Source organism: Protopterus annectens, chromosome 4.part0, assembly GCF_019279795.1.
Source record: "Protopterus annectens isolate FY-2018-M chromosome 4.part0, PAN1.0, whole genome shotgun sequence".
Taxonomy (NCBI): Eukaryota; Metazoa; Chordata; order Ceratodontiformes; family Protopteridae; genus Protopterus; species Protopterus annectens.
Window position 1 is genome coordinate 1,981,316,139 of NC_056733.1, and position 16,902 is coordinate 1,981,333,040.

At 38.3% G+C, this 16,902-nt stretch overlaps 1 protein-coding gene across 3 annotated transcripts in view; it reads right to left on the reverse strand.

Annotated features, from left to right (window-relative positions):
• FLT4 (fms related receptor tyrosine kinase 4) overlaps positions 1 to 16,902 on the reverse strand; it is a 1,292,248-nt gene that overhangs the window by 785,267 nt on the left and 490,079 nt on the right. For all 3 annotated transcript variants that reach the window (XM_044069598.1, XM_044069597.1, XM_044069599.1), the window contains exon 3: positions 3,858 to 4,132. In XM_044069598.1, the coding sequence (XP_043925533.1) occupies positions 3,858 to 4,132 (275 nt within the window). The remainder of the gene's footprint in view (positions 1 to 3,857; positions 4,133 to 16,902) is intronic.

Below are 16,902 nucleotides of genomic sequence, written 5' to 3' on the forward strand. Positions count from 1 at the left end.
TTAAAAAAAAGTCTACATCCTGGTTCTCCTTCCTCGCCAACAGCCTATCTGGATTTATTCCCCTCAGAAATGGGTACCAAATTTAATACTTTCTTCTTCGACATCATAGCCTCTCCTACCTCCAGCTCTCCCTAACCATTTAATCAGCTACAAAACTCTACTATCCTGACATCCCTTCCTTTAATATCCAACACACCTTTACAAAATATGTTAGACAGCTACTAAAAAACTGAAGCCATGTTCTTTTTCTGCTGATGATCTCCCTGAAGAGTACCTTAAGCTGGCTGCAGATTCCATTGCATCTCCAGTCTCAGGTCTTATCAACAGATAAATTTAAGACTGCCATGTCCCCGCCCTTTGGAAAAAATGTTTATTATTCCCCTCCATAAAGGAGATAACGTTTCTGAAATCTTTAACTCTAGGCCAATTTCCATCCTGTCCCTCCTTTCTAAAATCCTAGAAAAATGCATTCATAAGCAACTCCTTCAGTATCTACTGCAAAATGATCTCCTAACCTCAACATAACATGGTTTCCGACCTTACCATCGAACCACTGAAGCTCTCTTCAGCTTTTCTGACACCATTAATAAGACTAGATACCAAGGAATGTTTACCTCTATGTTCTTCTAGGTCTCGCAAAAGAATTCAATACAATGTCAAATTTCTGACTTAAATATCCTCCCTGCGCCTTTCCAGATCAACTCTTCTATGGTTGTTTTATCTATCTGAAAGATATCAATCTGTCAAATGTCTTTCTTCTCTCTCTCTCTCTCTCCTTTTCTTCTGGTTAAAACAGATGTTCACCACGGCTATATTCTCAGTCCGCTGCTGTTTAACTTTTTCATCATTAACTTGTACACTTCCTCTCAGCAAACTTGTCTTATTAAGTATGCAGATGACTCAGCTCTCTGCTCATCTGACAACCCACTACAACTACAACTACAATCAATGACTCAAGATGCCTTCATCTCAGTTGAATTGTGGCTACATCAAATCCAACTTTTACTTAATTCCAAAAAGACTAAGCTACTACTATATTTTCCTAAGCTCCATGCCATTGCTAAAAGTAACTTCCAGATTACGTCTCCAAATATTACAGGTATTGAAGTAATTGTCTGTACCAAATTGCGTGGAGTTACCATAGATGATAAATTAAAATTTGATCTTCACATACAAAACTAGATTTTAAAAAGTCATCAAAAACTAGGTCTGCTATATAAAGCAAAAAAAAAAAAAGAAAGAAAAATCCTTAGTCCTTCTAGTAGAATTTCCCTAGCTAACTCGTATCTTTTACCCTGTCTTCTCTATGGCTCACCTATGTTGAGTAACACCAAGATGTCTCTTAAATCATAACTAGAGCAATGCTATAGTAAGTTAGCTAGATTTTCAGCTACCCTGCCACATAAAGTTCATCACTGCTCTGCATTACGTACTTTCATCTGGAAAGAACTTCCACAGAATACTATTAATCTGTCTACCTGCCATCTGTTTCTTCAGTACTTTATTACTACCTTCTAAATTGCCCTCTTCTCTCTTAAGACAAAAATCTGCTTGAAATATATAAACCAAAAAAAAAAGTATGTGACAAAGTTTATATTCACACTGAATAATCTACTATGGAAGTCTGTCTCAAATTCAGTCAGAACCATATCTAGCTTCCATGTATTTAAGTCTCTGTCAAAGAATTTCTCACTAACTTATGGCTATTCCCGTGCACCTCACCTGTATGATCTACATCAACAAATTTTTACAATTATTTTTATTTCCTAGCATAACAGACTATACTTTTAATACTGTTGTATTAACTGATTGTCATATTTAATGGTCATTTATTTATTTATTTTTAAATGCATCACTGTCGCCTCATGCTTTATTGTATCCTGTGTATTTCACTGTCAAATTAGATGAACATATGATTTTTTAATTACATCCATAGTACTAATTTATTTCATATTATCTAACTCTCTGGACCTTCTCTCTGAAGCTTTTTCTCCAAGGTCTCCACTGAAAATGGATATTTATTACCTAGTAAGACTTTCTTGGTAAACAAATGTCAATCAATAGTAAATAAATAATAAAATAAATAAATTATCTGGGAATGCTGACTATATTACTAGCACTTTGTTTTATCTGTTATTTAATTTATTTTGTACCCTACAGCATGTTCTGTTTATAGTGGTGTAGGATATGAACACAGAATTAAATCTGAACTTCAGTGATTTAAGAAATCTTCTAATACTTTGTGCTTCATAACATATAACTTCTGGAAAGGGTGGTGGGAGGTGTAATGCCACTTACCTTAAACCTTACATTTTTCTTCCTGTCCTCCCTATAAACATTAAATAAATCACATAAAGAGGGTTCAATAGCATCACTCCACAAACAGTAAATAGTAAATTCTGCATGCTTTAGATATACTTTGTTGAGGTGTAATCAATTAATTTCTAACAAAAATATGGAATGTGGAGCTAATATTGTAGGATGCAGAAAATACACAAATTTGACTGATAGAAATTTAAACTGTCTGAAATAAAGAAAATGGAAACTTCATAATGTAAAATGCTGGACACTGACAATGCAAAATGTAGAAAATACATTATGTCAAATGAAAAATCTAAAGTTTAGAATGAAGACTGTCAAAAAACATCACTTCTTTTCCACAACTGAAATGTAAAAAAAAAAATCTGTTTTAAAAAGTTAACTAGATATTTAGAGTTTTACTCCTGAAACAATTAATCTTATTGGTCAGTTTCTTATACTGCCTTTAATATGTTTTTCTCACTAAATGAACAAACAAATATGCCTAGGGGATAGGATAGGAGCAAGTATGCACAGTATCATTATAGCAGATACGTCTCTGAAGTTTCTGAAATCTAAATTTATACAAACGTGTACTACTGAACAGGAAAAAAGTGCACATTTTTGAATGATTCAAATTTTTCTTTGGTTACCATAAGGTGCATTCTGGGACTAAACTAAATAAAATGAAATACCTCATATGTTTGTGTTTGAAGCCTGGCAGCATTTTTTAATAAAAACACGTAGGATGACCCAAAACATTTTATTTCAAGAACTTCCATCAGATCCAGACAGTATTATTCAAGTTTTAAAAATGTAATACAGATTGAAGACAGAACCAGCCTCGTCTTCCAGTCATTGGTGAGGGAAAAATAGCAAGGCATTATGGGAAAGCCATTGGTGGCTTACAGGGTGTGTCTCCCTAGAGAGGCTGACATACTGATATGTGGATAAAAGGGTGCAGCAGATAGGTGAAGAGAATCAAACAGTCTGCAGTTAAGGCTTTGTGTTGGCCTAGTAAAAATGTGGCACATTGCATACATCTAGGATTACTTCATCAAACTGAAACTGTGGATTCACTAAGCTGTAAGTACTTTAGTAGCCTTTACAAACAGGTCTGTGTATAAAATAATAAAACGCAGCTTAATTATTTCCTGAAGACCTGAGTTTGAGTACTCCACTCTCCACATACTTACTATGTGCCTGTGTGCAATTCTTTTAACAAGTTCAAAGTCCACAGGTCATATCTAAAAACAGGCACACATACCTGGTAGACTTTATTCTTACTCTGTATGGAGGATTTAGGCTTTGGGCTGGTAACAAGTTGTTACCTGTAGTTTCGAGTCTGATTCTCTCAACCTCCATTTGTTTATTGTGTGACTCTGAGGAAGTCACTTAACCAGACAGTACTCATTTAGATTGCCCTTTAAAAAGGACACATGATCAGAGGGTCCAGTTAATAAGTAAATGAAATGAAAAATAAAAATAAATGTGACACCTCTTTAAGTCTTAGAAATCAGTATAAAAACATTGAAGTATTAAGAAGAGAACTTGCTTACCTTTTACAAAAACATAAGTACTTGCAGCAGTGGTTCCATCGATGATCGCACTGATGTATTTATAAAAGCACCGATATAATCCTGTGTCATTAGCATATGTGCCCACCACTGTCAGGGTTTTGCAGTATGGTTTTATACGTGTGCCTTCACACTCAGTTAAGGTAACCATTCTTGTACTGTTATTGTTTACAGTCATGATGGCTTCTTCACCTTTCGTCTCATGCTCTTGAAACTCCAGTTTACTTGGCCACATCCAGTCCAAAACATGTTGCCCTCTGAGGAAAAATATTTTTAATTTCAAAAATTTTGCAGGACACTATTTAGATCTTGCTTTAGAAAGTAAATACATTTATGCATTGTATATTCAATGTATAGCATTAATAATATTAACCTTTTATCATGGTGGCTACAAGTTTGATGATGCACATTACAGATAAAGACACCCATGCATTAGGAAGAATTGCACACCATGACATGTTTACTCTCTTGTGGAAGCACTGCATGCACAGCAGGTAAAGTTACATTAAGAAAGAATGTTCCTTGTTAGAGTCATGACAGTCATGAGATCCTCTATCACACAGGCAGGTTACTACCTGCTCTGGTAAGGAGATGGAAAGCAAGAGATCTTTGACAGGCACCCGATAATGATGATGCCATAGAATTTGGTGTGAGAGGCATATGGGTGGGCGCACTTGCCAATAAAAAAAATTGCAGCAGATGGTAGAATGCTGAAATAAATAGCATTTTCTCTTATCAATGTTTGTATAATATTTTCATGATGCAACTTCTATGTCATATTGTAAAGTAGTCCTGTACATTATGTAGTTAGCTGTGTTTTAAATGTGCAGAATGGGAGTTTTATCAGTGAGAGCTGTATAAGCTATTGCTATTATAATAAGAAATTGCTTTATCTCCATTGTACTACATCCAGAGTTTACACTGTAACAAGATATCTATCTGACCAACAACAAGCTGTGAAGAGGCAAAATGAGCTCTCCTGCTTCCTATTTGAATCATGTCCCACAAAGATCAGTTCTAGGTCCACTTCTCTTTTCTATCTATACAAACAAACTCCATATGGCTTCTGGCCTTGCTACTGTCATACAGTACACAGATGACTCCTCTCTCATTTGCACTGCACCCTCCTTGTCTAAATTTCAGCAGATTACCCAAGAATCCTTTAGTGCCATTGAACCCTATCTTCTCAACTTTCAACTTATTCTAAACCCCAATAAAACCAAATTAATGCTTTTCCACAGAAACTACTACAAATTTGATAACAACAGTCAACCTTTTAAGATCACCTCCTCCAACAACACATTAACTGAACCAGTCTCACAAACCAAGCTACTAGGGGTTACTATAGACAGTAGTCTCAGATTTGGCATGCATGTCTCACTTACTATTAAAAAACCCACACAAGATTAGGTTCCCTCTATAAAGACTGACCTAACCAACACCTCCAGACAAACAATTGCCAAGACCCACCTATTGTCTACATTACTGTATGCCTCCCCTTTGTTCACTAACTTAAGAAAATCTGACCTAAACAAACTAAAGGTATGTTATCAAAAAATTGCCAAATTTGCTGCAAACCTTCCTCACAGAATTTGTCATTGTATTGCTCTCCGCCAACTAAAATGGCTAGAACTATCCAACCTTTTATCATACAACCAACTTACAAGTCACTCTGTAATGTACCAACCTGAAAAAAAGCCTTACAAATCTGGTACAAATCCACACCAATAACAGAACCCTAAGATCATCAGACAAATTCCAGCTAAAAGTCTCTAAATCCAAAAACAGCTTCAGGACTCTCTTTACTCATACCAAATCTCAAAATCATGGAATTCCATCCCTAACAAAATTATCCAACACCAGCTGCCCTGCTACATTCAAAAAAATGCTCAAAACATATTTTATCAGTAACTGATTATGCTCCTGCTTATCCTCAGGCTGAACCACTGGTTCATCACCATCATCTGAGTCCTTCTATCTTCTGACAGTTTACTTTCTTTCTGCCTCTATCTCCACTCACCCAACCCCTATCCCACTACCATATCTCTACGTGTACTCCTGATCTTACACCTCCTCAGTTTTCAACATGTTGTCCAAATTTCAATCTACTAACACATGAAACATTGGCAATGCCTGAATCTACAATTCTTTGTAACATGCTTATAATGATACACTCTTAGGAGTACTAATCAAATTCCATATTGTTCACTCCTGACCTCTAAATCTGTTTGACTATCCCAAATATCTGGGAACAAAATTAATGTATATCCAGTTCAGATTGCTTTGTTAGCTCTGTATTAACTACCTGATTTGCCTATCATGTCAATCTAGAACTATTCCAAAGTATGTCATTTTATGTTAAAATGTATACAAATGTGTATTTTGTCTATCTTTTTGTAGTATTGTTATATATATGGAGCTTTTCTCCCCGTGCCTCCTGTTATAAAGGGCTACTAGCCCAGTCAGACTTCCAAATATAAAATAAAACAAATAATAAGAAAAACTGGAAAGGAATGATACAAAAAATCTTGGACTGTTGGGGGAATGCAAAATGCGTATTAATCGTATTGTATGTAGAATTAAAAGAGAACAATTACCCCTGTTTTTTGTTAGGAGAAGGGATCCTTGCCCTTTGTTTAACTTATAGACAAGGGATTGTAAGCAAATAGATTTGAAAGCAAAAGAAAACCATGAAAGGCATGAAAGATGGTAGCTCTTTCTTGCATTTGCAAAGGTATGTTGTTTTCCATTTGCACCTGCTTTTAGTTGGTGACAATGAGCCTATAGGTGAAATTAATTAATCATGAGAGGTCTGGACAGTGTGTTCTGACTGAAATATACAAGGGTTCTTTTTTTGTATTTGCAATGTTACTATTTTTTCCCCCTTAAGAAACCTGCTCTTAGTTGGAGATAATGAACTTACATGTGTTAGCAATTAATTGCTTGTGGTCTGAGAGGTCTTCTGAGGGAAATCTACAAGGTAGAAATGAATTAATATTCAAAGAGATAATAGTATGCAGCTTAGTGAAATAGATGATGTCTAAAACTTCAGATGTGAATAGTCACTGAAGTAGTTGCTTCCTCAGCAACCTTAGTAATAACACTGTTTATTTATTTTTTTTTTATTCAAGGGTAGCCACTACTCCTTTTCTTAAGGTTAAAACTTAATGCTTGCTGAAGGCATGCAAGTTGTTTTTCACAACTGGGAAGGGAATAGAGATAAGGTAGGAACACACATCAATTTGTGCAAGTGGGAGTGCATGCTTTAAAATGTGCTTTTGCATGGCTATCCCTAACTTTGAAATAGGCAATATTTGTGAGTGCTGCCATCTATCTGGGAGAGCTGCTCATGTTTGGAGGGACATACTTCATTTTTGGAAAGTGTATATAGTTGTGGGTGTTTGCAGTGATTTTAAAATGGATGTGGTAAAATATATTTATGTATTTTTTTTCTTGGCTGCTTTTATTGAGTTCAAGCAGAGATTAGAAAACACATCTACATGCAAGCTCAGACTGCCAAATATTAATGTATGCCTGTTCAAATGAATTAAAATAAAATTAAAATTAAAATATAATATGCGGAAGCAATAGTTATATGAATTTCTGATTTGCCAATATTAACATAGAATGTAAATACCCTTACTGGCATAAACAGAAAACAAAGGATTTTGAATTATATAAAGAAGTGTGATACACAAATAGCATTGTTATTTGTGGTGCATTTGGATAGAAATGAACATGTGTATTTGCCAAAGGATCTCAGGGTGGACACTGAGCAGACCATCAGAGACAAAGAAAAAGGGAAATAATTATACTGATTACAAGTAGGGGTCCTACTGTAATCGAAGAAGAAAACAACACAATAGTGGTAGATTTGTGATAGTACTGGCATGGCATATATTTATATTCTACCTAAAACCAATATAATGGAGCTTGGAGAATTTTGGGAGAATAATAGGCTTGTAGGAGTGGATATTAATTAAGAGTGGGGATTGGGACCTGATTTGCAATAGTGAGACTGTATCAAGATAACCTAGAAGGAAAAATATAACAAAACAGGGTAGATTTCTGAAGAAGTATATAAGAATATTTGGTATGGAAAATGGGCATTCACTGGCAGGAAGTCAGACATAATTTACATATTATTTCCCAAGATATAATAACTGTGCCAGACCTGTTAGAAATAATATATCACAGAAGCATGTGTATTAAATTCACAGCTTTGAGACACATCAAGTAACTTTATCAGATCATGAACCAATACAAACTAAGACAAATGTGTATTATAATAATGTAAAAATGAAATATTGCTGCTGTCCTCTTTACCTGTTAAAACAGATAAATTAAAAGAACAGGTAGCAGATATCATTTTCAAGTTTTTAGTGAAGACAGAAGTGACTTCATAAGGATAGTTAATGGGTGGTATAAAATGGCAATTGAGTTTAAAAACATGGTTGAAATAAGAGAGAAAGAGGTATGGAAAAAACTAACAAGAATTGTTTAGAGAGGTTGACAAAACTTAATGTACTACATAAAAAAGGAAATCTCACAAAACAAGAACACATAACTGCATAATGTGAAAGTGGAAAATAAGGGAGTATTTGGATAATATGTTAGACTGCAATTAAGCAACTGTTTTTTTTATAACTTTAGAGTGCAAAAACTTCAGCACAATGACTTAGGTAACAAAAAGTAGAAAGCATTGTAATCAAACTTAGGGAGACCATGATAAGGAAAAATAATCAGACATCCTGTGGTGGTATTAGAGATATTTCAGAAAGTTTATGAAATTTTAAATAAAGCAGAAGACTTGGGGAAACCAAGAAAAGGCATAAGTAGAATATTTTGTAAGACATAATTATGCCAAAGTTAGAGGAATTAATTGATAAAACAGAAAGACATGAGAGAAAAATAGTGATATGTAATCAATCAGCAGATAAGCCTCCAGGAAAAGATAGTATTCCTGTGGAAATCAAATGTCAGGAAGGAAGTGAGAAATATCTGGAAGAATATTGGAAGAAAGTTGTAATGTGTAATGGGTATATTACCTAAAGATGGTAAAGACCTTTCGGATAAGGTTTCACACAGACCCATTTCAATTTTTAACCATGGTTATAAAGCATTTATGCCTATACTAGCTAAGAGAAAGACAATAGTTTTATCAAAGTTGAAAGATAGGGGATCAATATGCTTTTGTGAATGAAAGGCAAACATTTGACAACATTAACATTATAATAATAGTCTAGAGGGAAGTAAACTATATGAAAATAACATTACTATTGATGGTATAGTCAGTTCAAATTTTATAAGTAGGTCAATACAAGCATTTTCTTTCCCTGACAGAATAGTGTATTTGTGTATTTAGATAATAAAGATGATATATGAAGGGTCAGAGGCACAAATTAAGGTGAAAGGGTCCCTTACCAATCAACTATATTTGAACAGAACAATCAGGCAGGATATCCTCTTTCCTCTTTGTTATTTGCTTTATATTTACAGGCATTACCAAAGAAAATAAAGGACAAAAAATAAGGGGTTTACAAATTCAAAAATATAACTCATGTAAAAATCAATAAAAGTTTTGTATTTGCAGATTATATTATTTTATACATGATAACTCCAGAAAGTGACATTTCATGTTTGTGGAACACTTTAAGATAGTTTGAAGTTTTTCAGTATATAAAATAAATGAGTATAAAACAAAGGCTATAGTGATAAACTATGTAATCACATGTTAATTTATTTGGCAATGCCCAGAGTTATGGGGACATGGTAAGATGTATTTTGATGTACAGATTAAAACAGATTCTATTATGCTAAGGATATGTGGAAAGAGAAAACACAATAGACAAAAGAAAGACTAAGAATCTGCAGGGTCTTGATTAGGGATATGGATAGTAATATTTAAGCAGTGAAAATGTGTCTTACAAATGCGTCAGACATAATTTAACCAGCCAGAGGAGAGGCTGTGGATGATAATTAATAAAGAGTTGGTGGATTTATTTGGGATGGGAAGAGTGCATGTATTAAGAGGGATAAGATGATTCTCCTCATAAAACAAGTTGATTTAAGATAACGTAATTTGAAAAGATATTTTAGAAATACACAATTAAGGCTCATACACATAGGTTCAGTAGAAGGTTGTAAATCAAAGTGAAAAAGGATGGCGATGAAATGGGGAGGGGGTGTCAGAGAGAAAAAGATAAACTAAGACCTTGAAAACAAGTCCTTAAGGAGACTAGCAACCATATAGAATATTAGATTTATGAAATAGCAGAAATTATTTTAAGACACAAGCCAGCACAGGAATGGAGATTTTACTAATATGTATGACTACATGTAAGGGTATGAAAGACGGGAGCAGGAATTTAATGGAGGAAATTAGCTAAGAAACCAATGTGTTGGGAACAAATAACTTTGGAGAGAGAGGTAATAGAGTAGGATGATCCTAAGCAGGGAATTAGACTGCAGGTTAGAGGCTGCCTTCCCTGTCAGGAATTGATAATGAAGTATAGAAAGACAGAAAAAGGACAGAGATTCTAAGTGGGAGACTAGCTTTGGTAGAGTTTTATTTGCATCTCAAGAAAGTAGGATGTATAAACTATACTACACAATAACTATAAGAATCAGTTGGGGGGTAGACAACTCTGGGAAAGAGAATAAAAGGCAATTTTCAAAGAAAGAATAAGAAGAAATCTGTAAGGCTCCCAAGTATAAAACAAAGTCTAAAAGGTATATGATTAATGCATGGAAGAGTCTGTGTAGACTTTTCCTTAAGTAAATAGGAAATGCTGGAGGCATGATGGGGAAGAGGGAGCGGCAATTGGGAACATGTATTCTGGGAATATAACAATCTGGAACACTTTAAAATTTTTCTTACAGAATACCCTGAATGAAATTGTTTATATGTATAAACTAAAGACAGACAATCAGTACAAACTGCAAGAAAAACCCAGTCAAGTAGAGTTTTTCAGATATGCATGTCCAGTTCATATATGAAATAATTATTCTGAGCTGGGATATAGAATCTTAATTGCCCAGATATATTAAGGCCTTACTAAGTGTAATGCTATCAGCTGCCAAAAAAGCAATTTTGCTTCAACTGTGAAAATACTTTCACCTGGGCTATGCCTGAGGTAGGTCAGTTTTGATCAGTGGACTACCACAGTATATAAATAATTATATATTTATATTTCTATCTATCTATCTATCTATCTATCTATCTATCTATCTATCTATCTATCTATCTATCTATCTATACTCACACACACACACACACACACACACACACACACACACACACACACACACACACACACACACACACACACACACACACACACATATGCACACGCACACACGCACACACACACACACACACACACACACACACACACACACACACACACACACACACACACACACACACACACACACACACACACACACACACACACACACACACACAGAGAGTGGCCCCATTCAGAAGACTGACTTTTCAGAACAGTTGAATTTCATATGGTCAAGATCATATGATTGACTTTCTGAAAAGTCAAAGTATTTGTATGGAGTTTGAGATACAGTGGGGATCAGGGAGTGTACCCTTTCCCCAATAAACTGCAATCTTGAAGTTGGCATATATATAATTTGCAGGGGGTGTGGGGGGAATGTGAAGCTTGCCCCCCTCCAGAAAGACAGATTTTTAGTTATTTTGGTAGGTTAAAATTTTCTTTAATTTGATCATATTTCCTGGGATTCAGCAAGCTCTGCACGGCATGCAGGAATAGTGCAAGAGCTGCTGGAGGCAATATGGACACCGAGAGATCCAGGAACAAGCTCCTGGGACGTGCACGAGTGCTCCTGCACTATTCTTGCATGGACACAGCTCCTGTATGCTATTTACCCCATTTGCAGGTGAAAACCATGCAAATGAGGTGAATTAGTGATCCAGAAAGCAGGCAGCTGTCCGTGCAGGATTAGCGTAACCAGTAGGAATGTATTCGGCTAGTAACCGAGTACATATTTCAAAACTACAAAACAGAGCCATGATGGCCATTGGCATGGAAAATAGTTTCAAAATAAAAAATAACTTTTTTTTTTTTGGCTGATTTTAGCCATTTAAGCATAGGGCAGCAGCACGCAAATGGGTTCGGCTAGAAAATAAAAATAAAACCTTGAAAAAAGCTTTTTAGGCAAAAATCACAATTTTGCCATTATAGTCAATGGCAGGCAGAAGGCAACAAGGCCCAGTGTTAGACTTGTAACTAGGCATTAGCAGTCAGTTCTAAGCAAATGAGGGGAATGATACTGAATCACAGATTTCCCCTCATTGCTAGCCAGCACCCAACCGTGTAGGTGCAGCAAGACCATGGTGCAAGCATAAGAGTTAGCTGACATCATAGAGGGGTGTGTCAGGCATACTGTAAGCTTACTGGAGGTCTGTGGCTCGGGTTTGCCCTTAGCTTAGCAGAGCTAAGGAAGGGAGTGTGTCTGAAACTACCTAGCTGTATCTACATTGCCTAAATGGGTGTGCGTGCCACGCACCGGGTTTAAAAAAAAAAAAAAATTAAACCAAGAAATAGCAGCTCTGTTCACATCTGAGCACTGGGTTTGCGTGGCACCCCTCTGGGCTTAAACAGGAAGGCAATGGGAAGGGAAAACAGCAGTAGGAAGGTAATCAAGGAGAACTAGCATATCTGGCAGGTGAAATGTATCAGAATCAGCCAATTACATAGGCAGCAGCCCAGCCCAGCACACTACTATAAACTATGGAAACACCTTTCCCTCTGTTTTTTTCCACAAACTCTACACCACCGGTGTACACAAATGTGGAAATTTTACCTAACAAAGGCAACAAAATGATAGGGGCTGCTTTTGCTCTCATAAATCAACATATGGAAGAGGCTGAGAGTGGTGAGAATGAGAATGCTGATGACCAACCCACAATGAGGAGAAGGAGAAGAGTGTACAGACCCAGAGTAACCTACGAGGGGCTACATGAGCTGGAGATGGTGGAGCGCTATAGGGTGGACAGGGACCTCCTGCAGCAAATTGTTGAGCTGTGCTGGCCACGCCTCACACACACAGAACCAACAGAGGGGAACCCATCCCAGTGGATACCAAGGTAGGTGTAGGCTTAAGAATACTAGCCACAGGTACCTTCCATAGGCCAACTGGGGATATCATGGGGATCTCACAGGCATCAGCATCCAGGATACTCCACCAGCACATGCCAGTGAGGACATATATGTCCACAACACCCATGAGGTGTTGACCAGCAATATGCATCTCTTCCACCAAATAGTAGAATACCCTGAGATAGTGGGTGCTATAGACTGCATGCACATACACATTAAAGCACCACCTGGTGAGCAGGGTAGAGTCTACATAAACCGCAAGGGATTTCCCTCCATCAACTGCCAGGTCATGTCCGATGTCCAGAGCATTATAATGAATGTGTGTGCTGGCGGCCCTGGAAGCTATCATGACTCCCACATCTGGCATATGATGCAGCTGTACCAGAGATTTGCCAATGGGGACATCTCATATGGGCACCTAGTGGGGGATGCTGGTTATGCACTGGAGCCGCACCCATCAGAAATGTACACACACACCCAAACAGGAACTCCATAATGAGGCACACGCACAGACCAGAATCATAATAGAGTGTGTGTTTGGGATGCTTAAGTCATGGTTCCGGTGCCTGGACATATCTGGTGGAGCTTTGCAGTACTCACCAACTACATGTACCCAAGTTGTCATTGTGTGTGCCATGCTACACAATATGATCCTGCAGAAACAGCTGCAGCAGGAACAGCATGGGGCAGGGCCACACAGCCCTCCACTACTGCCAAGGCCAGCACAGGCACAGAGTGACTCGGATGAGGAACAACCTGAGCCTGCCCCTGTAGGCAGAAGGAGGTGTGCCCAGTATGCCCAGGCCTTGGAAAAGAGGCAATGCATAGCACATACACTGACAAAGTAGGAACCCAGGGAATGACACCTCTCTCTGACTCACACATACAGTAAAAGGGATGCCAAACATGACACTGCCTGTGCTTAACCATGTATAGGGAGTGTACTATGTGCATCCGACATAGTCAGCCCTTCAGCACCATCCTTAATACTGGCACAGCCACAGGGTAAGTCACTCTCACTATCAATTGCTGAATGGAGTAGTATGTTCTGCTACCAGTATCTATGGTATGGATGTGAGCATTTAAGGGAATCGGCTGGCTGAATGGGATGGCAGCAGATAGTAGACACCTATATCGGCAGCATGAAATCCATAACAAATACTGGTATCAACATAGCAGGCAGTACTAGACAAGGTGACAAAACCCACTGCAGGACATGTGGTGGGTCAAATGTGTGTCCATAGGACACACACACATGCATGTCAGTGAGGCTCACATATCCAACAACAGTCTCAGCCAGCAGGACAGGTGTAGACAAACACAAACAAAGGCTGTGCTAAGGCCTCTGATTAATGGCTATGGAGAACAGCCCACCTCGAGACCTAAACAGACAGACTACAACAGGTCAAGCATTGGGATGTTAGTTCTGAAGGGTAAGAAAGTAAAATGTAGTCAATAAAACCTAAGAACTGTAGTACACTGATATGCCTCTAGTCTGCATGATAGGTTAGAATACAGAATGAAATGGAAGCCACCAGAGTACCTGAAATACCAGTACAGTCATAGCAAATGTTTACAGTTGTCAGGTGTCAATCCTATGTAGAAATGTAGTAACATGTAAGTGTGGGTATAATAACAGTGGAGCACAGATTACCTGAGCTGGCCAAAGTAGTAGGATAGATTGCTGCATGTGTACAATATGCAGGGCTCTGTGTGTTAGGTTGTTGTGTGTTGTATATTGTTTGAAAGTGGTCAGCATGTAGGCATGGAGGGTTGGGTCCCAATGGCCAATGGCCAGTACTGTTGATGACAGGGTGAAGTTCTCACAACTGCAGTGCCAAACACAATACATCCCAACAGGACACAATCCAGCAGTAATCCATACTAATTGTTCAGATGTAATATCTGTCACCATCTGAAAGATGGACATGGCATGAATGTGGGCCCAGACATATAAACAGTACACAGATGGAAGTACCCTAGACAGAGAGTGTATAAAATGTTACTGTCAAATGGACACACCTTTGGAATTTTACATACAGGTTAGCAGCACATTAGTTGTCGGTGTAGTATGGAATACTGATGTAGTCTGGACAAACACTGGCAGACCACACTAGGCACAGGTATGCAGTACTGAGAAACTGCTGATGTCCCTGCACAAGCCAGCATAAGTGGAATGCCCCACGTATATCTGTGAGTCATCTGAAAGTAGATTCCATAGCACACATGCATTCAGCTCACCCAACCATCGGCCATAGGTACCTCACAGGTCATATCCCTGCTGTTGGGAATGAGTACAATATGACCCCCACCTCTGTATGGGAATAGCCACAGAATGCAGCATGCTCAAGTGGTGTCCAATGCAGGTGCGTCCCTAGTTGTAAGCAGCACTCTGCCAGAATCCACACTGATGAATCAATAAGGACAGAAACCATTGACATTAACACCTTGCACACCTAACCTGTCACCCCAGGGAATACAGTGGCTTGCAGCCTGGGACTGTAGGAGTGAAACAATGCACTGGCTTGTGACAGATGGCCTGCATCACCACCAAATACCCTACAGTCCTCTGTCAAAGGCCTGTGTTTCACCTGCACTGCCAATGTATGTTATCTCGTGGACTCCCAAATACTGACATAACACAGTACACAGAACACAAATGCAAGGCCATGTTGACAAATCCCAGTAGCATGTCCAGCATGTCCTACTGCATGAACTGTGGACCAACCCCTAAATACTGTTAGGATGAAGTGATAACTATAGGGATACTTATCAGATATCGTTTGCATAATGTTCGGAAGAGGATAGAATAACAGAGGGGGGGGTCGAAGCATGGAGTGGGTGAAGTCATTAACTCAGATGTGTGCACATACTATTCCTGCCTGCAAACACAGGAATGGGTGGCTAAAAACCTGCAAGTATACCACAATGTGAAGGTGTAATGACCAGAAATATGAGTCCTGCCTTTGGGTAACCTGTGTGAATCTGTACAGCTGGGAGGTATGGCCACAGCAGGATATGGCCATTCTGTCAAGTTGATAGATGTACAAGCATGGGATCCTCAGCCACCACAGTACCAAGGTGCTGAACCATTTACACAGACCCATCAGCAAGTGTCTGCAGCTCCTCCTCCAGAATGGCATGATTGTGCAAGAATATGTAGGCTGCAGACCACAATACTGGACACAGCTTCATTCATCTTGTGTTCCCCAGGAAATTACTGCAAGCAAATACATATACATGTCAGTAGTGGATGACATAAAACATCACAGTGTAAAACAGTACATATGTTTGAATATCTATGCTAACATCAAAACCATGTAGCAGAAGCAACACAGCCACAATTAGTTACAATATCCCACTATCCTTTGCCCATTGTGACCCCATATTGTCAACTGATCTACAGATATCCTGCAGAAACAGGTTGCTAGTTGTAGGTGTAGAACACAAATGCCTGCACTGGAGTACAACCTACCTGGAATGGATTCACACATTCAATATAGAAGGTCATACTGGGCATGCTCCCACACTTAGAGAAACGAAGCCCATGTCTGACAGCAAAATACTGAAAGGTCATACTGGGCATGCTCCCACAGTTACAGAAATGAAGCCCATGTCTGGCAAGTGGACTATACATATCTGTCAGTCGCAGATGTCTGTGCACACACTCCACATTGCACACCAGTCATTCTTTGCACACACATCGGATAGGAATACACACATATATCCAAGGACAACACACTATAATAGGCCAAACATACACATACATAGATGTGTGGAAGACAGTGACAGACAGTGACAAAGAGCTTCCCATCATGAGGCCTGTCCCATCCAGCACACATCTAATTGGCCAATACCACATGATGTGAAAATGTCTAGCACTGTAGACA